The sequence below is a fragment of the Dama dama genome, chromosome 5 (assembly GCF_033118175.1).
Source record: "Dama dama isolate Ldn47 chromosome 5, ASM3311817v1, whole genome shotgun sequence".
Classification (NCBI taxonomy): Eukaryota; Metazoa; Chordata; class Mammalia; order Artiodactyla; family Cervidae; genus Dama; species Dama dama.
Window position 1 is genome coordinate 115990790 of NC_083685.1, and position 23491 is coordinate 116014280.

Below are 23491 nucleotides of genomic sequence, written 5' to 3' on the forward strand. Positions count from 1 at the left end.
AGTCAATCAACATGATGCATACTACCTTGTGTGCTGTGCCGTGCTAAGTCACTTCAGTCATGTCCGACTCTGTGATCCCATGGACTGTAGTCCACCAGGCTCCTCTGTCCATGGGATTCTCCAGGCAAGAAGACTGAAGTGGGTGCCATGCTCTCCTCCAGGGGATGTTCCCAACCCAGGGATCAAACCTGCGTCTCTTGTCTCCTGCATTGGTAGGGTTTTGTTCTTCTTCTTTTTTTTTTTTTTACCACTAGCACCACCTGAGAAAACCTGATACACCACCTTAATGAAGGATAAAAAATATGTGAGCATCTCAATAGATACAGAAAAAGCATTTGTAAAGTCAGTGATCATTTATGATAAAAACTCTTAGTAAAGTGGGCATAGAAGGAATGTACCTCAACATAATGTTCCCTTGGTATCTCTAATTTTCTTAAAGAGATCTCTAGTCTTTCCCATTCTATTGTTTTCCTCTATTTCTTTGCATTGATAATGAAGGCTATATATGAGAAACCCACAGCTTTTATTGTACTCAATGGTGAAAAACTAAAAACTATTCCTTTAAAATCAGGAATAAGATAATGATGCCACTCTTATCCAACACAGTATTGGAAATCTTAACTACAGCAATTCAATTCAGTTCGGTTCAGTTCAGTTGCTCAGTCATGTCTGACTCTTTGCAGCCCCATGGACTGCAGCACACCAGGCTTCCCTGTCCATCACCAACTCCCAGAACTTGCTCAGACTCATGTCCATTGAGTCGGTTATGCCATCCAGCCATCTCATCCTCTGTCGTCCACTTCTCCTCCCACCTTCAATCTTTCTCAGAATCAGGGTCTTTTCTTTTTTTTTTTTTTCCATTTATTTTTATTAGTTGGAGGCTAATTACTTTACAATATTGTAGTGGTTTTTGCCATACATTGACATGAATCAGTCATGGATTTACATGTGTTCCCCATCCCGATCCCCCCTCCCACCACCCTCTCCATCCCATCCCTCTGGGTCTTCCCAGTGCACCAGCCCTGAGCACTTGTCTCATGCATCCATCCTGGACTGGTGATCTGTTTCACATTTGATAGTATACTTGTTTCAATGCTATTCTCTCAGAACATCCCACCCTCGCCTTCTCCCACAGAGTCCAAAAGTCTGTTCTATACATCTGTGTTTCTTTTTCTGTTTTGCATATAGGGTTATTGTTACCATCTTTTTAAATTTGAATCAGTTCTTCACATCAGATGGCCAAAGTATTGAAGTTTCAGCTTTAGCATCAGTCCTTCCAATAAATATTCGGGACTGATTTCCTTTAGATGGACTGGTTGGGTCTCCTTGCAGTCCAAGGGACTCTAAGAGTCTTCTCCAACACACAGTTCAAAAGCATCAGTTCTTTGGTGTTCAGCTTTCTTTGTAGTCCAACTCTCACATCCATACATGACTACTGGAAAAGCCATAGCTTTGACTAGATGGACCTTTGTTGGCAAAGTAATGTCTCTGCTTTTTAATGTGTTGTCTAGATTGGCCATAACTTTTCTTCCAAGGAAGAAGTGTCTTTTAATTTCATGGCTGCAGTCACCATCTGCAGTGATTTTGGAGCCCAAGTAAAAGTCTCCCACTCTTTCGATTGTTTCTTCATCTATTTCTTATGTAGTGATGGGACCAGATGCCATGATCTTAGTTTTCTGAATGTTGAGTTTAAAGCCAACTTTTTCACTCTCCTTTTTCACTTTTATCAAGAGGCTCTTTAGTTCTTCTTTGCTTTCTGCCATAAGAGTGGTATCATCTGCGTTTTGATATTTCTCCCAGCAATGTTGATTCCAGCTTGTGCTTCATCCAGCCCGGCGTTTCTCATGATGTACTCTGCATATAAGTTAAATAATCAGGATGACAATATACAGCCTTGACATACTCCTTTCTCTATTTGGAACCAGTCTGTTTTTCCATGTCCAGTTTCTAACTGTTGCTTCTTGACCTGCATACAGATTTCTCAGGAGTCAGGTCATGTGGTCTGGTATTCCCATCTCTTTAAGAATTTTCCACAGTTTGTTGTGATCCGCACAGTCAAAGGGTTTTGCATAGTCAAGAAAGCTATAGCAATTAGGCAAGAAATAAATAAAAGGGATCCATATTGGAAAGAAAGAAGTAAAACAGTCACTATTTGGGGATGATATGATTTTATATATAGAAAACCCTAAATACTCTACCAAAAAAACTATTAGAAATGATAAACAAATTGGCAGGGTACAAAACCAATATGAAAAAAAGTCTAAAATTTTCAAATCCAGGAGTCTAACTCTACACAGTGATCTAGTAACATTGGTCACAGAGAAGAACAAAGGAGTAAGAGCATACATTGGAGAATGGATAGTTTCATCTTCAATAAATGCTGTTGGAAAAACTGGACAGCCACACACACACACACATACACACAAATAAAACTAGACAACTATCTCACACAACAGACAAACATGATTTTAAGTCCTGAAGCTATAAAAACTCCTAAAAGAAAACATAGGCAGTTCATTCTTTGACATGTCTTATCAATATCTTTTTGGATATTTGTTCCTAGGCACGAAAAACAAAAGCAAAAATGAACTAATAGGACAACATCAGACTAAAAAGTTTCTTCACAGCAAAGGAAACCATCAACAAAACTAAAAGACAACCTACCAAATGGGAGTAGATATTTACCCATGTGATATCTGATAAGGAGTTAATATCCAAAATATATAAGTAACTTACACAATTCAACAACAATAACAAAAACTGATCTAAAAAATGGGAGAGAAGTCAAATAGACATTTTCCCAAAGAAGACAGGCAAATAGCCAAGAGGCACATGAAAAAAATGTTCAGCATCACTTATTATTAGGAAAATGTAAAACTTCCCACCTGTTAGAGTACCCATTATAAAAAAGACAAGAAATAAAAGGTGTTGGTGAGAAAGTGGTGAAATATTTATTGGTGGTAAAGCCACTGTGGAAAAAAAGTATGAAGATTCCTCAAAAAAATTAATAATTGAACTACTATATGATCCAGCTGTACCACTTCTGGGTATTTATTCAAAGTGTATAAAAACTAATTCACAAAGGCATATGCATCCCCTAAGTTCATCACAACATTATTTAAATTAGCCAAGATATGAAAACAACTCAAATGCCCATCAATGGATGAATGGATAAAGAACGTGTGATACACACACACACACAGACACACGCACACACACATACAGGAATACTATTCAGCCATAAAAAAGAAAAATAATGCCGTTTTGCAGCAACATGGATGGACCTTGAGATTATCATACTAAGTGAAGTAAGTCAGAAAGAGAAAGACTAATATATCATATGATATCACTTATATGTGGAAGCTAAAGAAAAATACAAATAAACTTATTTACAAAAGTTAAGTAAATTCACAGACATAGAAAACAAGCATGGTTACTGAAGTGGAGGTGGGGGATACATTAGGAGTTTTAGATTAAAATATGCCCACTGCTATATATAAAATAGATAACCAACAGAGATCTACTGTATAGTATAGGGAACTAAACTCAATATCTTATAATAACCTATAAGGGAAAAGAATATATAAAAGCAATGTATGTATATATATTGAATAATAGTGGGATTTAAAAAAATTTTGCAGAAACCAAACTTTTGCCCAACTAGGGATGCTGGGCTTTCCTGGTAGCCCAGCTGGTAAAGAATCTTCCTGCAATGCAGGAGACCCCATTTTGATTCCTGGGTCAAGAAGATCCCCTGGAGAAGGGATAGGCTACCCACTCCAGTATTCTTGGCTTTCTTGGTGGCTCAGATAGTAGAGAGTTCACCTGCAATGTGGAAGACCTGGGTTCAACCCCTGGGTTGGGATAATCCTCTGGAGGAGGGCATGGCAACCCACTGCAGTATTCTTGCTGGAGAATCCCCATGGACAGAGGAGCCTGGTGGGCTACAGTCCAGGGGGTTGCAAAGAGTCAGACACGACTGAGCGACTAAGTACTGCACAGTGATGTTAAATTTTGCTTATTGATTAATTGGCTTCTAAAAGCAAAGCCCATTGATATGTTTTAAAAACTTTTAAACTCAGAATTCCTTCTGTAATACACCTAAGCTGTGTGCAAGCTAGGATGTTAACTTTTTACGCAAACTTCATCATATGTTCTCTGTTCTTCATGTGTTTAAAGATTTATATAAAGAGATTACAACTCTTGAAAAGATCAGAAATGATAAGATGCCTATAAATAAACTGAGCTCCCAACTCTTGAGTGCTGGAGTTCCTTTAAGCAACAAGGCATTCCAGGAGATTCTGAATGAAACATCTACTGATGGTGAGTTTTTTGAAAGCACAGTCTGTACTGAGCTTTATGAAACCTTAGTTTTACTGTGTACATGGGATATCTGTTGTGTGTGTGTATATTTTAGACAAACTAGTTCTTAGAAGTATAATGAGAACATAGGCATATTGAAAACCAATTAAAATTAGCTTTTTCTGGAAATATTTTCTGGAAATATTTTTAAGATATATCTGTTTATCTGGCATCAAATCTGTAAAATATATATATCAATATTTAATTATTTAAGCTGAATAAGTTAATATAATTAGATTTTCCCCCTTCCTTTGAGAGAAAAGATTATGGGTAAAAGTGTTTTAAATTAATTGGTTTTTATCCAACTACTTTTCAGAAATTATAAAATTTGTTCACCCACCTCTCTCTTTTATAGTTATTTAATAATTATTAGCATTTACAACTTGCCATTTCATAACCCTTATACTTTACTTTTTAGAAACTGGTGAAGTAAATCTCAAACAAATTTTGGAAACTTTTAACACAAGTAAGCCAGTTTCTGAATTTAAAGGTGAGTAATAACTCTTTCCTTTTAGATATTTGTCATAGTTTGCATTGTATTTTGTCATTATTATTATTATTAAGTGCTGTTGTGAGTTATAAATGGCGTACAAATCAACTGTATATTTTTATGATTAAAGTGCACAATTTGATAAGTTTTGACATAAACATATACTTATGGAAACTGTCATCACAATCAGTAGTGAGCACATTTAACCCCTAAATTTCCCCACGTCACTTTGTAATCTCTCCTGCCTTTCCATATCCTTCTTCTTCCCATCCCCAGGCAAGCACTGATGTACTTTCTGTCAGTAGATATTTGTTAGCATACCCAGAGTTTTATACAAATGGAGTACTCTTTTTTTTTAAAAAAATTTTATTTATTTATTTATTTTGGCTGCTCTGGGTCTTCGCTGCTGCTTGCAGCCCTTCTCTAGTTGCCATAAGTAGGGGCTACTCTATTGTGTTTGGAGGGCTTCTCACTGTGGTGGCTTCTCTTGTTGCCGAATATGGGCTCTGGGGCACGCGGACTTGAGTAGTTGCCGTGTGTGGCTCAGTAATTGAGGTTCCTGGGCTCTAGAGCACAGGTTCAGTAACTGTGGTGCATGGGCTTACTTGCTCCATAGCGTGTAGGATTTTTCCGGGCCAGAGTGATAACCCTTGTCTCTTGTGTTGGCAGGCATATTCTTTACCACTTAGCTATCAGGGAAGACCAATAGTTGTACACTTTTTTTTTTCTGGATTCTTTCACTAAGAATAATTATTTTGAGATTAATTCATATTGTACCCTGTATCAATAGTTTATTCTTGTTTATGACTGAATTGTACTCCATTTTATAGATATACTGTGATTTATTTACTTACTTACTGATACACATTAGGTTGTTTCCAATTTTTGCCTATTACAAATAAAGTTTCTATTTTGTGTAAGTTGTTATATAGACATATGCTTTAATTCTCTTGGGTAATTGCCAATTATTGATTGGATACTAGGTATGTATTTAACTTTTTAAGAAACTGCTAATTTCCAAAGTGTTTACACCATTTTACATTCCCACCAGCAATGTAACAGAGTTCCACTTCTTCCAGATTTTTGCCAATGCTGGATATAGTCTGTCTTTTAAATTTTAATTATTCTAATAAAGTGTATAGCTGTATCCATTGTGGTTTTAGTTTGCATTTTCTTAATGACTAATGCTGTTGAGCATCTTCTCATGTGCTTACTTTTTAAAAAAGCTGTATATCTTCTTTGGCAAAGAATCTGTTCAGAGCTTTTGCCCGCTTTTTTTTTTTTTTATTAGTTGGAGGCTAATTACTTTACAACATTTCAGTGGATTTTGTCATACATTGACATGAATCAGCCATGGAGTTACATGTATTCCCCATCCCGATCCCCCCTCCCGCCTCCCTCTCCATCCGATTCCTCTGGGTCTGCCCAGTGCACCAGGCCCGAGCACTTGTCTCATGCATCCCACCTGGGCTGGTGATCTGTTTCACCATAGATAATATACATGCTGTTCTTTCAAAACATCCCACCCTCGCCTTCTCCCACAGAGTCCAAAAGTCTGTTCTGTACTTCTGTGTCTCCTTTTCTGTTTTGCATATAGGGTTATCATTACCATCTTTCTAAATTCCATATATATGTGTTAGTATGCTGTAATGTTGTTTATCTTTCTGGCTTACTTCACTCTGTATAATGGGCTCCAGTTTCATCCATCTCATTAGAACTGATTCAAATGAATTCTTTTTAATGGCTGAGTAATATTCCATGGTGTATATGTACCACAGCTTCCTTATCCATTCGTCTGCTGATGGGCATCTAGGTTGCTTCCATGTCCTGACTATTATAAACAGTGCTGCGATGAACATTGGGGTGCACATGTCTCTTTCAGATCTGGTTTCCTCAGTGTGTATGCCCAAGAGTGGTATTGTTGGGTCATATGGCAGTTCTATTTCCAGTTTTTAAAGAAATCTCCACACTGTTTTCCATAGTTTGCCCACTTTTTAAGTTGGATTTTTAAAAAAATTTCTGTGAATGTTCTGGGTACAAGTCTAGTATAAGATGTGTACCTAGGAAATATTTTCTCTGAGTCTTTTGCTCATCTCTGTATTTTCATTTTCTTAACTGTCTTTTGAAGAGCATTAATTTTGATGAAGTCTAATCAAGTTTTTTCTTTTATGCATTGTGCTTTTGGTTTTATGTATATGAAATCTTTGCCTTACCAGAGGTTAAAAAGGCTTTTTGGTATGTTTTATTCTAAAATTTTATGGGTTTTCATTTTGCATATTAGGCATATGATCTATTTTTAGTTAAATTTTGTATATGAAGTAAAGTTTGAATCAAAGTTCTTTTATTTTTTTACATATGGATATCCATTTGTTCCAGTACCGTTGTTGAAAAGACTATGCTTTTTCCACTGATTTGTCTTTGTACTTTTATAGAAAATCACACACGCACACATATACACACACCCATGCATATATACATACACACAGTTGACCATTGAGCAACACAGGTTTGAATGGGTTGGGTCCATTTATACATGGATTATTTTGAATAAATGTATACTATAGTAGTATACAATCCAAAGTTGATTGAATATGCAGATATAGAACTGTGAATATGCGAGACTAACCGTAAAATTGTATGTGGATTTTTGACTGTTCAGAGGTCAGTGTCTCAAACCTCACATTATTCAAAAGTCAAATGTATATATATATATATATATATATATATATATATATATATATATATATATATATATGGCTTCCCTGGTGGCTCAGATGGCAAAGGATCTGCCTGCAATGCAGGAGGTCTGAGTTTGATCCCTGGGTTGGGAAGATCCCCTGGAGAAGGGAATGACTTACCCACTCCAGTATTATTGCCTGGAGAATTCCATGGACAGAGGAGCCTGGCGGGTTACAGTCCGTGGGGTTGCAAAGAATCAGATATAACTGAGCAACTAACACACACACATACACCACACATCTAAATATATATTCCCAGATTCTCTGTTCTGTTTTATTGATCTTTTTTCTATCTCTACACTAATAACAGCATTGCATAATTACTATAACTTTCTAATAAACATTAAACTCCATTAGATTGTATCAGTTCTCCCACTTTTCAAAAGTTGTTTTGGCTACTGTAGGTCTTTTTACATCTCCATATGAATTTTAGAACCAGTTTGTAAATTTCTACAAAAAAGCCTACTGGAATTTATTGGAGAAATTAAGGAGCTCATGAGTTAAGATTTGTTTGAAATTTTTCTTATCTAATAAATTGTTCCTGCAACTTTTTTGTGTATTTGTATTTTGCCTCCTTGAAAATTTTTTTCCTATAGTTTCTTAGGAAACTAGGGATTCTGATCCAATTAGTGACTTTGAGTGTACGATGATTTGTATAACTTGGTGATAAAGCAGTTAGGGACATGGGTCTAATCCTGAGGATCCTGTTTAGAGGAGAAAACTCCTAGAGGTTTAGCTAAGACCCAGAGGAATGCAGAGTGCTTCAGCTTGAAAGAACCTCTAACATTTTTATTTTCCTCAGAGAAAAACCCTTTTATCTATTTCCTATAATCTTGAAACGTTTCAGTCTGTATTTCATCTACATTTGTGGCATTTGACCCTTGTATATAGATATCTTTTAGGTTAAGAAGTAGAGGCCATTTCTACTTTTAGGCAAAATATATTTCTAAAAACACTACTCTCACAGTTTTGGGGTACTTTTAAGAGAGTAAAAGTTATGAGGACTAAGCAAAAAAAAGGAAGGAAAATATTTTTAAATAGAAGAAAATTCAGGGATAATAGCTTTATATTCTGAAATTTGAATAGTTTCTTAGAGATAAAATCTCTAAGAGATCTCGCTCACTGACAAAAAAAATTGAACATTTCCTTACAAGATGCAATAATGGCTATATTTAGATTTTTAAAAATTGTTTGTTTTATTCAGCTAAATTAGAAAAACTCAGTCAACTTTTTTTGTATTGAGTCAAAAATAACTGGTTTCTCAGGGAAATTCTTGAAACAAAAGATTATTTTTGTCCTATTAATTTTGGAATCATAGAGATAAAGTTAATTGAGATACATGTTTGGACAATAGTCTAGAATTTTAGGTACATTATTGTTCAGAAGTTTCCAAAGGATATTAAGTGACTTACAGAATCCCCATTTGCTTTCAGATATACACACTGCTCTCAATACTGTCAGCTTGATGAACTGCAACAGAATTCAAGCTAATGACTTAAAAGATGCTTTTGATGAACTCAGTATTTCTGTAAAGCCTGAAGAACATCAGATGTTAGAGAAAACCCTTGACATTGATGGTATATATAACAAGTATAAGTTCGTTTTCTGGACAAAGTGATATAATTTTTAAAATTTCCCTTCCTTATCTTCCACTCATCACTTCCCAACTCCCCAACAACTTTCTTTTTATTATTCTGATGGGGAAAAAAAATACTCTAACAGAGCAACTCTACCGAGGTCATGAATTTATCTTGATAAAAAAGTCTTTGAATAAAACTAGTAAGGTTTTTTAAAGTCTACATAGCCCCATCAAATATTCTGTGTTGACTCCATCAGGGTATATTTATTTGTTTGTGTGATTTTAGCACCTACAGCACTATAGAAATCAGGAAAGGTAAGGTAATTGAGAAGGTTGTGCTGATGCGAAGCTGCTTTTGGCCAGGAAAATATAAGAAGAGGACTTTACCCCCCCCTGCGTGAGGTATTTATGGCATAAGGTCAATTAATGTGAATCCTAAGAGCTTTCAGAGAAAACTATATATAATTTTAAAATTTTGAAAATTATTATGTTTTTAAATTAACTTAAAATCAGTTTCTAAAAATATTTTCTTTTTTACATTATTAAATGAGTTTTTGACTTGCTTCATCAGTAGTATTGACTGGGGCTAATGTATGGCACAACTTCTGGGGCACATTGTTATCTGAGTAAACAGGATTCCTTGGATTCCAGTGCCTGTCCTGAATGACTAAGTGTGGCAGACTTGATCTTGAGTGCCTATTATATGTAAGGTGTCATGTAATATGTATCAAACAAATATAAAATATTTATATTTAGGAATCTTTTGGTCTAGCTAGTAAGGCAAGATGTAAACAACAAAAGAGTATATTACAATACAGAATATAAAAGTTCAGTGAATGTGTAATGTTAACGTGGCAGAATTTGAATAATTGCCAGGGAAATTGATGTGCTATTGATTTATAATAAGAAATATATATTTAGTCTCTGTCCTCATTTCTGGGACAGAGCTCCTAAAACTCTTATAAATTCCTAAGTGATAAGAGCACTAGGAGCATCTTTTGTTCTAACGAGACAGCTCTGGTGGGGCTCCTGGATATGGGCTGAATGGGGGCTGATTACCCTAAAGACCAAGCCAAGATTAGAAGCTTAGAATTTTCAGTCCATCCCACCCCTGCTCCCAAGATGGAAGAGGGACTAGAAATTGAGTGAATATAATTGATTATGCTTTTGTGAGGAAGCCTTACTTGAGATCCTCCCAGATATCACCTTATATATCTCTTCATCTGGCTGTTCATCTGCATGCTTTATCATACCCTTTAATAAACTGGCACACATAACTAACTGTTGCCCTGAGTTTTGTGAAGTGCTCTAGCAAATAACTGAGCTCAAGTGGGAGGAGGTCATAAGAACGCCCAGTTTGTAGCCAATTTGGACAGAAGTTGTGGGTAGCCTGAAGTCCTCCTACTTACAATTGGCATCTGAAGTGGGGGTGGGGTGTCTCATGGGGCTGAACTCTTAACCTATGGGATGTTATTTCTGGTAGATAGTGTCAGAATTGAGTTAAATTATAGGCCATCCAGCTGGTGTTGTAGAGAATTGCTTGGTGTGGGAACTCTTCCCTCATCAAAATGGTGTTAAAAGTATTGTGAGTGTGGTGGTAGTGTGAAAATAAAGGAGAAACATGTAAAGAAAGACTGAATTTTTCTCATACAGGTGATACAGTGTTGTGTGGGTTCAGAGGAAAGCTATTTCATTTATTCATTGAAAGTTTATTGAGCACCTATTGCTTGCTGGACACTAAATATAAAGATAAAAAAGCTTACAGTATATTGAGATGACGACGAGAACACCAATTAAATTCTATGATACTATACCAGTTAAATACCATATAGGTAAACATTCATTGAGTGTTATGGAAAGCACACACAATATGTACCTAACCCACACAAGGTTGGATAGGGTAGTCAAAAGATTATTCCCAGAGGAGATGACATTGGAGTTGAGTTTTGAAACGTGAGTAGGAAGTAGTCAAGAATTGGGAGTTCAGGGAAGGGGACTGGAAGGAGTTAGAAGGGAATGCTGAGAAATCAAAGGAACTCTAAGTAGCCCAGTAGAACTTATACCAGTGGATTTTGACTGATTTATATCAGTATTACTTAGGGAATTTGTTAAAGCCGGATGCTTTGATCTCATTCTAGATCTCTTCCTTCAGAGATATCTGCATCAGATCCAAGGCACATGTGTGTGTATATGTCTGTTTTTCAACGAACTTTACAGTTCATGTTGAAATCATGAAATCAAAGTTTGACCGTTGACTTAGTGGTGCATAGTTGTTGGGAGTAAGGTCAAGAGCAGATAAAGAAGGGTTTTACTTTTGTTTTTTTCTGAGCAGAAGAGTTAGAACTTTACCCTGCAGGCTCTAATGAAAGTTGCTCAGTTGTGTCCGAGTCTTTGCGACCCCATGGACTATACAGTCCGTGGAATTACGCAGGCCAGAGTACTGGAGTGGGTAGCCTTTTCCTTCTCCAGGGGATCTTCCTAACCCAGGGATCGAACCCAGGTCTCCCACATTGCAGTTGGATTCTTTACCAGCTGAGCCACAAGGGAGTCATTGAAAATTCAGCATTGAAAAGTGACATGATTAATGTAATACACATTTTGATAGTGGTGTTGAGAAAGGACTAAAGATTGTGACAACATAGATGGACATAGACAGTGTTATACTAAGTGAAATAAGTCAGAGGAGGACAAATACCATATGATTTATTTTATATGTAAAATCTAATAAAACAAAGGAACAAATGTAACAAAACCTAAACAGAGTCACAGATACAGAGGGTAAACAGATAGTTGCCAAAGGGGAATGGAGTGGGGGGATGAGAGAAATAGGTGAGGAAGATTAAGAGGTGAAACAGTAATAATGTAATATCTTTGTATGATGACAGATGGTAGCCATACTTACCATGGTGACCATTTGTAATGTAAAGAAATATTGAATCATGTTGTACATATCATGTTGTAGGAACTAACACAGTGTTATATGTCAGTTATACATCTAAAACCCCACAAATTTATAGAAAAAGAGATCAGATTTGTGGTTACCAGAGGGGGGTTGGGGGAGGGGGAATTGGATGAAAGTGGTCAAAAGGTACAAACTTCTGGTTATAAGATAAATAAGTACTAAGGATGTAATGTACAGCATGATAGATACAATTAACACTGTTGTGTGTTATATATGAAAGTTGTTAAAAGAGTAAATCCTAAGAGTCCTCATCACAAGGAAAAGCATTTTTTCTTTAATTTTGTATCTATATGAGATGATGGATGTTCACTAAACTTATGCTAATCTTTTTGCAATATATGCAAATCAAATCATTATGCTGTACATCTTAAACTTATATAGTGCTGTATGTCAATTATATCTCCAAAAAAAAGGAATTAAAAAAGGACTAAAGGAGGATAAGTTTGAAAGTAGGGAGACATTTTAAAATTCATAGTTATCCTGGTTAGAAATCATAAGTGTTGAACTAAGGCATTGGCTCAAGGGATGGAAAGAAGGGAACAAATATGATTTCTGGGAGGCAGAACATCATTGTTATTTAAGTTAGGGAAGACAGAAGGAGAGGAATTAGGATGAATAACATATTTCTGGCTTTGGAGACTTACTTCATGATGATGCTTTCTAGTAAGATAGGGAATGTAGGAGGAGGATCAGGTTTTAGTGCAAAAATGAGGATAACATTGTGTCTGAGATGCTCATGGTCGTAGAATTGAAGATATACAGTAGATAGTCTAGGCTAGAAATAGAAATTTGAGAGTCATCAACATGTTGCTTGTAGTTAAATTCAGAAAAAGTTTATAGAGTATAATAAAAAGAGAGCTAAGGATAGAGTACTGGGGCATGCTAACATTTAAGTAATGGTGAAGGAAGAGTAGTTTATAAAGGACATTAAGAAGAAGTAAGCAGAATGGTAGGAGGGAGCCCATGAGAAAGCTGTAACCACAAAACAAAGAGAAAAAAAAAGTTTCAAGGAGGAAAGTGTAATATAAAACAAAAAAATTAAATGTGTTTACCAGTTTGGCAGTAAATAATTAACTGGTGAACTTGGTAAAAGCAGTTTCAGGAGAAGTGAAAGCCAGATAGCAGCAGTTTGAGGTGTGAATGAGGATATGATAAAATATGAATAAAGACATTTCTTTTCAGGAATTAGGTTATCAAGGAAAGGAAAGAAAGGAGCAGTAGCTGGAGGGCAATATAGGTTCAAGGGAAGGCTTTCCTGAAAACAACTTATGGTTTGGTTTTGACATGAATAAGATCTGGTTAAGGACAGAATGGATACCTTTCTGGACAAAAGTTGAAACTCATAAGCTACTTTAAGGGAACCAGTGTAACTCATTGTGGAAGTCCTTTATGTTTCTTGAATTAATCAATTTATCTTTCTACTGTTTTTGTCTTTACAGAAAAGGGGCATGTTTCCCTGAAGTCTGCCGTATTAGCATTGAAGAGCAATAAGCGTTTTCAAGATTTTAGGGGTGAGAATAATTAGGGAGTTTTATACACATTTCAAACATAGATAATACTTATCGTAATTGTTGATAAGTGATGGGCCACTTACATAAAATCATAAGTGAAGTGAAGTGAAGTCGCTCAGTTGTGTCCGACTCTTTGCCACTCCATGGACTGTAGCCTACCAGGCTGCTCCCTCCATGGGATTCTCCAGACAAGAATATTGGAGTGGGTTGCCATTTCCTTCTCCAGGGGGATCTTCCTGACTCAAGGATCGAACCCGGGTCTCCTGCATTGCAGGCAGATGCTTTAACCTCTGAGCCACCAGGGAAGCCAAAATCATAAGTAACACACTACAAAATTAAGTGAGTGGTATACATTTAATATTTTAGGAGTTCAGATGAAGGTGAACTTCAAATGTTCACTAGTTTAACTTTTAACATTACTTATAAGCTTATAATTGAAGCAAATAGTATGCCTTCTAACAAGGATGCCAAAAATATGTGACCTTAAAAATTCTTTAGTTAATTAAGTTTTTTGGTTAGGTAACATGTTCAACAGATCATAAATTAAAAAGTATATAAAGAGCCAGAAGAGATTAAAATGGTGGAGTAGGAGGATGCTGAGCTCATCTCCCACAGACACATCAAAAATACATCTGCATAGGGAGTAAATCTCACTTAAAGGAAACTGGAGACTGGCAGCAAGACTCTTACACAACCAAGACTGTAAAGAAAGATCCCTGTGAAGTTGGGTAGAAAGGGAAATAAAGTGAGGTCAGGACCTGTGCCCCTAGCAAGGGACACAGTGGAAGAGAGGGATTATAAAGGCTCAGAGATACTTGCTGAGGAGTGAGCATTTCAAACCACATATTGGGCACCCCAGCCCTGTGACATTAGGAAGATGAGTCCCCTCAGCTTGTTTGAAAACCAGTGGGACTAACAGGCTGTTGTTGTTCAGTTGCTAAGTCATTTCTGACTGTTTGTGACCCTATGAACTGCAGCACTCCAGGCTTCCCTGTCCTTTACTGTCTCCCAGAGTTTGCTCAAACTCATGTCCATTGAATCAGTGATGCTGTCTAACCATCTCATCCTCTGCTGCACCTTTCTCATCTTGCCCTCAGACTTTCCCAGCATGAGGGTCTTTTTCAATGAATCAGCTCTTCGCAACAGGTGGCCAAAGTATTGGAGCTTCAGCATCAGTCCTTTCATTGATTATTCAGGATTGATTTCCTTTAAGATTCACTGGTTTGATCTCCTTGCAGTCCAGGGGACTCTCAAGAGTCTTCTCCAGCACCACTATTTGAAAGTATCATTCTTGTGCGTTCAGCCTTCTTTATGGTGCAGCTCTCACATCCATACATGACTATGGGAAAAACCATAACTTTGACTATATGGACCTTTGTTGGCAAAGTGGAGAAGGGCTGTAAGAAACTTATACCCTGCTTGTGAAAAGCATACACATGCTTGCTTATTCCTTGGAACAAGGCAAAGGAAGCAGATTGAAACTGCCTGGGACTCTGGCTAGTTTCCTGTGACGACTCCAGTGCAAACCCTGGCCCATGCTGAGTACCTGCTCTGGCCCCTCTGACTCTGGTGCAGTTCTGCTCTAGGGAGAGGGTTGCCATTGCTGAGAGGAGTATACACTTGTGACAGGAGGAGCCAGCACAGCATCTGAATGGGGTGAGGGCAGCCATTATTGGTATTCACAGAGGGAGCAGATTGGGAGGGGTCTGGAGCTCTGACTGAGCATATGAGAAGCTCTGGTTCACACCTGGCTCTGGCTCTAGCCCCTCCATTCCCAGTGACACATCACACCAAGGTGATGGCTGCTAGCACATATTTGGGGAAGACATGACCCTTGCTCCCATCTTCTAACTCTTCCACCAAAGCCACATGTGAACTGTATAGGGGCACTCTCATACAAGGACACCCCTTTAAGCCTAAAATAGGTAACTGTTTCACCTAAATTCATAAAGACAGAGAATGTTAAGCAAAATGAGAAGACAGAGAAATTTGTTTCAAACAAAAGAATAAGAACCACTCCCCCCAAAAAACAAGGTGCTAGGTGCTCAGATGCTTAGTCATGTCCCACTCTTTGTGATCGCATGTACTGTAGCCTGCCACGTTCCTCTCTCCATGGGATTTGCCAGGCAAGAATATTGGAGTGGGGTGCCATTTCCTCCTCCAGGGGATTTTCCAACTCAGGGATCAAACCCTCATCTCTTACATGTCCTGCATTGTCAGACAGATTCTTTACCACCAGCACCACTTGGAAAGCCCCTCCCCCAAAACAAAGTAACAGACAAAAATTTGTCACATAAAGTATTCAAAGCATTAGTAATAAGAATACTATCTGAACTGGGAAAAGAATAGTGAACATACTGGGAATTTTAACAGGGAATTGGAAATTAAAGAACTAGCCAGGGCTGAAGAATATAATACTAGAAATGAAAAACACACTAGAAGGAATTGACAGCAGACTAGGTGATAGAGAAGAATGCATAAGTGACCTGAAAGATAAAATAATGGAAATCACCAATTCAGAATAGCAAAAAGAAAACAAATCGACAGTTTAAGGGTCCTTTAAGACAACATCAAGCATACTAATACTGTCATTTTAGGGGTGCTAGAAGAAGAGAGAGAAAGGGATGGAAGATATGTTTGATGAAACTATGGCTGAAAAATTCTTGAACCTGATGAAGGAAATAGGGAGAACCTTTGCAATTGTGATTATCCTCTGTTGTTCCTTCTTATTTAAAAAAAATTTATTTTTACTACTCATAAGCTGCTTTAAAAAACATTTGTTTATTTATTTGACTGTACTAGGACTTAGTTCAGCTTGCTGGGTCTTTTTTTCTAGTTGCAACAGGCAAACTCTTAGTTTGGGCATGTAGGATCTTGTTCCTAATCAGAGATAGAACCCGGCCCCCCTGCATTGGGAACATTGAGTTTTAGCCATTGGACCACCAGGGAAGTCCTGATTCCTTTTTTATATCATTAGTTGTGGCAAATCTTTTCTGTTAGTCTTCAGATCATTCTCATAGATGGTTGCCCTGTAAATAGTTGTAATTTTGGTGTGTCTGTGGGGGGAGGTAATCTCAGAGTCTTCCTACTCTGCCATATTGACCACATAAACCCCCTCAAAAATAAACCAATTCTATCAGCATATTAATTAGCTAGTACCATATTAAGATCATGGTATCTGGTCCCATCACTTCATGGCAAATAGATGGGGAAACAGTGGCTGACTTTATTTTTTTGGGCTCCAAAATCACTGCAGATGGTGATTGCAGCCATGAAATTAAAAGACGCTTACTCCTTGGAAGGAACGTTATGACCAACCTAGGCAGCATATTAAAAACCAGAGACATTACTTTACCAACAAAGGTCCATCTAGTTAAGGCTATGGTTTTTCCAGTGGTCATGTATGGATGTGAGAGTTGGACTATAAAGAAAGCTGAGCGCCAAAGAATTGATGCTTTTGAACTGTGGTGTTGGAGAAGACTTTTGAGAGTCCCTTGGACTGCAAGGAGGTCCAACCAGTCCATCCTAAAGCAGATCAGTCCTGGGTGTTCATTGGAAGGACTGATGTTGAAACTGAGACTCCAATACTTTGGCCACCTGATGCGAAGAGCTGACTCATTTGAAAAGACCCTGATGCTGGGAAAGATTGAGGAGGAGAAGGGGATGACAGAGAATGAGATGGTTGGATGGCATCACCGACTCAATGGACATGAGTTTGGGTAAACTCTGGGCTTTGGTGATGGACAGGGAGGCCTGGCGTGCTGTGGTTCATGGGGTCACAAAGAGTCAGACACAACTGAGCAACTGAACTGAACTGAATTACCATATATACCATACCTACATTCTCAGCCCTAAGTAAAAGAGAGTCAGTATAAGTTTTAATAAAAAATAGAAAAGAACCAGACTGAGGTGGTAGTAACTGGGAAGCAGCAAAGAGAGCACAACATATAAGGTAAGGATGTGGGAAGAATGGGAAGCAGAAATGGACATCCAGCGCTTAATTCTTATGATGGGTTTACCTTGTAATTGATCTTCTATTTTATGTGTTTGAAATGAGAATTACCTCAAGAGAGTATTTAAAATGAATGCTATATTATCTTTAAGGAAAAAATGCTAGGTATTTAAACTAATCTCTTGAAATATGGTTAAAGTTAATTATTAGAGTTTGTATTTAAACTGAAAATATTTTCTTTTTATAGAGGTTCATAAACTTGCAAATGCCTTAGACAAAGTTACCAATGAAAAAGTTGATGTTGATGATATACAATCTATACTGAGTGGCCTGGGGGTTTATTTTCCAGAAGAAGAATTACAAGAGATGCTTTCATCAGTTTCTGTTGATAGTAAGTATTTTCTTTTCTAGGACATTTATTATATATAAAACTTGTGTCTATTTTCACTCATAAATCCACAGAGCTGAGTGGTAAAGAATCAAATATGAGTTCAACAACGTTAAAATTTCCCTCTAGGCTTCAGTGAGATTTTGTTCTGGATTATCTTCATATTGAGTTATCCTATAAAAGTATAATCTTCCTCTCTTCTTCCCCTCCCCCCCTTTTTTTTGCCTCCTGAGGTTTGAATCATGGTTTATTGGTTAGGAACTGTGAAGTTGTCTTGTGCCCATGAAACAAAGGCCTAAGCTTTAGTATGATGATACATTCTACCAGTATGGTTTCCTTACAATCCTAAACAGGCTATGCTGCTGTTTTGGAGCTCTGCCAGTGGAATGTTTAGCTTACATGTACAGCCTTGTAGTGTTCTTTTTCTTCTTAAATTCCAAGTATATTACTGATAGAAAGCCAAATATTATGTAGTTCCTGTATTAATATATCTTTGCTCATAAGTATATGTAGTTTTCTTTAAATATTATAGCTTGTTTGGTTTATGGTACTTATCATTTAGTGGATAAATTATATTCTGTGAAGAGATAGGTAGTTATCATTGGATGTGTAATGCTGAAAAATTACAGGAATATAGCATCAGAGAGGAAATGTGAAAACAGTGATCTCAATTGGTTAAGGTATGTGTAAAATCCATAAAATGTTCATTGGCTCTATAGCAGAAAAGATCACAAGAGTCATCATAATCATGTTCCTTTTTATAATTAGTCTGAGATATGTTTATTAGAATCAGTGTCAGAAAAATATAAGACTAACTTTGGTTTTGAAGATTTAGTAGGCATGTATATCTTCTTACTTCATACTTTTGTATCTTTGGACCAAAGATCATTCATTCCTTTATGTTTCATTTTCAGATGAAGGAAAAGTGGACTTAAAAGATTTCCTGATTAGGTTGTCACAAACTCCGTATTTTACAAAAGGTTCAAGTGAGTGAGAACTTTTTAGCAATAATTTTGAGTGGAATTGTTTAGTTTTGATTATATACATTTATGCAGTTTTCTAATGCTGCAGAGCATGTCATATGCATAACAAATGTACTTTGAATGAAGAACCAGTAGGGAATTCTAGTCCTAACTTTTTCTTGACTTATATTTCCTAGAGTTATAGTATAATTTTTCATCACTCAAAAGGGGTAAATATACAAAATCTATCTGGATGATTTATCCTAGTAGTTGACTTTGTGATCCAAGATGGCTGCCATCAGTTGGCAATGTCTTGGCCATTTTACTGAAATTCTGGGAAGAAGGTCAATATTCCTTTTTCTTTTTCTATGCCATTATAAACTTATTTAAATGAGATTTTATCATGGGAATATTAACTATTGAAACATATAGGAACATGTTGAAACATATAGGCTTCCTCCATGGTATTTTTTTTTTTTTCCTCCATGGTATTTTTTGCATTACTCCACTTCCTTAGACATGAGATATTGGGTGTAATCTGGTTTTAATGTATTCAGTTAACTGCTATCTCCAACTGATAGAGGTGTCTGTGGGAACTTCTGCATCTCCTTGAAATTTAGACTAAATAAGCCTCAATTAGTAAATTCACAACTATTTTGGATTCCTTGAGTCTCCTTGCAGCAACCCATTTTTTTGAAGTTAATTGAAATGGTTTAATTTCCCTTAGATGTTTTCTAAGGTTGAAACTGAACTAAATTCAAAAGGCTTAACTTAAATAGCTACAAAATGAAGTTGTTTTCCAGAGCCTAAGTGTTTAGGATGTGACCAAAATGGTATGCTTTCTCAGTTGGCAAAAGATTTTGTCCTAAATCTTTGTTTTTCTGAATGGGATCTTATAAAACTCTCCCACATATATGGTTTATAAGCAATTCTCTTATAGGGTTAATGTTTGTGACAGTATTTATCACAATACAACATTAAAATTTTTTTCTTACTTGAATGAATAATTTATACATAATACTTTCAAAAATAAATATTAACATTTTTTGTATTGATATGGCAGTGCCAGTCTTTCCATTGTTGGGGGGATATTTTTGGCATATGTATTGGCATGTACAGGTATCCACTGAAGGAAAAAAACTGAGGCCAGTCACATCAAGTTATGACCAGCTATGCAATTTTTAGCAAGAGGATTACTTTTATGATTATTTGCCATAGCTTTTTTGGGGTTTCTCTGGTGGCTCAAATGGTAATGAATCTGCCCACAATGCAGGAGAACTGGGTTTGATCCCTGGGTTGAAAAGATCCCCTAGAAGAGGAAATGGCTACCCACTCCAGTATTCTTGCCTGAAAATTCCCATGGACAGAGGAGCCTGACGGGCTACAATCTATGGGGTCATAAAGAGTTGGACATGACTGAGCGACTGAGCTAAAGTACCTTAGCTTTAGTGGAATTGTTTTATTATTTATGATGTAGATAAATATATGTTCTGAGTTTTGTGTGTGTGTGACCATCCTTAAGTCTCAACTTTAAACATTTGCAAGAGTCTTGGGTTAGCATGCTAGCTAAACATTCTGCCTAAGATATCAGATATCGTGCACTTCAGACTTGACTTCACTTTTAATAACTTTGTATGCTAATTAGACACCCCGGTGCCTCAGATGGTAAAGTGTCTGCCTATACTGTGGGAGATCTGGGTTCCATCCCTGGGTCGGGAAGATCTCCTGGAGAAGGAAATGGCAACCCACTCCAGTATTCTTACCTGGAAAATCCCATGGATAGAGGAACCTGGTAGGCTACAGTCCATCGGGTTGCAAAGAGTCGGACACGACTGAGCGACTTCACTCACTTTCATGCATCACAGCCTTGTTGTGGCGGAGGGACTTGCATAACTCAGTGAAGTTATGAGCCATAATATGCAGGGCCACCCAAGACAGATGGATCATAATGAAGAGTTCTGACAAAACGGTGGTCCACTGAAGGAAGAAATGGCAACCCACTCCAATATTCTTGACTGGAGAACCTCATGAACAGTATGAAAAAGCAAAAAGATATGACACTAGAAGAGAGTCCTCCAGCTCAGAAGATGTCCAATATGCTACTGGGGAAAAACAGAAGGCAATTACTAATAGCTCCAGAAAGAATAAAGCACCTGGGCCAAAGTCGAAACAACACTCAGTTATGGATGTATCTGGTGGTGAAAGTAAAGTCCGATGCTGTAAAGAACAGTATTGCATAGGAATTTGTAATGTTAGGTCCATGAATCAAGGTAAATTGGACATAGTCAAGCAGGAGATGGCAAGAATGTATATCAACATCTTAGGAATCAGTGAACTAAAATGGACTGGAATGGGTGAATTTAATTCAGATGACCATTACATCTACCACTGTGGGCCAGAATCCCATAGAAGTAATGGAGTAGCCCTCATAGTCAACAGAAGAGTCCAAAATCCAATACTTGGGTGCAGCCTCAAAAAGGAAAGAATGATCTCAGTTCACTTCCAAGGCAAACCACTGAACATCACAGTAATCCAAATCTGTGTCCTAACCTCTCATGCCAAAGAAGCTGAAGTTGACTGGTTCTATGAAGATCTGCAAGACCTTCTAGAACTAACACTGAAAAAGATGTCCTTTTCATCATAGGAGACTGGAATGCAAGCATAGGAAGTCAAGAGATATCTGGAGTAACAGGCAAGTTTGGCCTTGGAGTACAAAATGAAGCAGGATAAAGGCTAACAGTTTTGTCAAGAGAACACACTGGTCATAGCAAACACCCTCTTCCACCAACACAAGAGACTACCCTACACATGGACATCACTAGATAGTCAATACTGAAATCAGATTGATTATGTTCTTTGTATCCAAAGATGGAGAAGCTCTGTACAGTCAGCAAAAACCAGACTGGGAGCTGACTGTGGCTCAAGTCATGAGCTCCTTATTGCAAGATTCAAGCTTAAATTGAACAAAGGAGGGAAAACCACTGCTCACTCAGGTATGACCTAGGTCAAATCCCTTATGATTATACAGTGAAAGTGATAAATAGATTCAAGGGATTAGATTTTGTAGACAGAGTGCCTGAAGAACTATGGATGGAGGATTGTAACACTGTACAGGAGGTAGTGATCAAAACCATCCCAAAGAAAAAGAAATACAAGAAGGCAAAGTGGTTGCCTGAAGAGGCTTTACAAATAGCTGAGAAAAAAGGGAAAAATAGGCCCAAATTAATGCAGAGTTCCAGAGAAGAGCAAGGAGAGATAAGAAGACCTTCCTAAGTGAACAATGCAAAAAATAGAGGAAAACAATAATTAGAAAGACTACAGATCTCTACAAGAAAATTGAAGATATTAAGGGAACATTTCATGCAAGGATGGGGACAATAAACAACAGAAATGGTAAGGATCTAACAGAAGCTGAAGAGGTTAAGCAGAGGTGGCAAGAATATATAGAAGAACTATACAGGAAAGGTCTTAATAACCTGGATAAACATGATGGTGTGGTCACTTACCTAGAGCCAGACAACCTGCAGTGTGAAGTCAAATGGGCCTTAGGAAGCATTACTACAAACAGAGCTAGAGGAGATAATGGAATTCCAGCTAAGCTATTTAAAATCCTAAAAGATTGCTGTTAAGGTGCTTCACTCAATATGTCAGCAAATTTGGAAAACTCAGTAGTGGCCACAGGTCTGCAAAAGGTCAATTTTCATCTCAATCTCAAAGAAGACCAATTCCTGAGAATGTTCAGACTCAGTATGTGAATTGAGCACTTCCAATGTACAAGCTGGGTTTTGAAGAGGCAGAGGAACCAGAGAGCAAATTTCCAACATTTGTTAGATCATGGAGAAAATAAGGGAGTTCCAGAAAAGCATCCAATTCTGCTTCATTGACTATGCTAAAACCTTTGACTGTGTGGATAACAATGAACTGTGGAAAATTTCTAAAGAGATGAGAGTACCAGACCACCTTACCTGTCTCTTGAGAAACCTGTATGCAGGTCAAGAAGCAACAGTTAGAACCAAACATAGAACAATGAACTGGTTCAAATTGGGAAAGGAGTTCAAGTTGGGAAAAGGCTGTATATTGTCACTCTGCTTATTTAACTTATATGCAGAGTACATCATGTGAAATACTGGACTGGATGATTCACAAGCTGGAATCAAGATTGCTGGGAGAATTATCAACAACCTCAGATATGCAGATGATACCTCTCTGATGGCAGAAAGTGAAGAGGAACTAAAGACCCTCTTGATGAGGGTGAAAGGAGAAAGTGAAAAAGCTGGCTTAGAACTCAACATTTGAAAAACTAAGATCGTGGCATCCAGTCCCATCACTTCATGGCAAATAGAAGGGGAAAGAGTGGAAACAGTGACAGATTTTATTTTCTTGGGCTCCAAAATCACTGCAGATGGTGACGGCAGCCATGAAATTAAAAGATGTTTGCTCCTTGGAAGAAAAGCTATGACAAACCTCAGTTCAGTTCAGTTGCTCAGTCATGTCCAACTCTTTGTGACCCTATGGACTGCAGCACGCCAGGCCTCCCATCACCAGTT

General features: G+C 37.4%; 1 protein-coding gene across 1 annotated transcript in view; it reads left to right on the top strand.

The window, feature by feature from the left end:
* The window catches only part of EFCAB13 (EF-hand calcium binding domain 13), a 201415-nt gene that overhangs the window by 119872 nt on the left and 58052 nt on the right, over positions 1-23491 (top strand). Inside the window, exons 20-24 of the mRNA XM_061140776.1 lie at positions 4180-4323; positions 4781-4852; positions 9024-9167; positions 13571-13642; positions 17842-17985. Of these exons, the coding sequence (XP_060996759.1) occupies positions 4180-4323; positions 4781-4852; positions 9024-9167; positions 13571-13642; positions 17842-17985 (576 nt within the window). The remainder of the gene's footprint in view (positions 1-4179; positions 4324-4780; positions 4853-9023; positions 9168-13570; positions 13643-17841; positions 17986-23491) is intronic.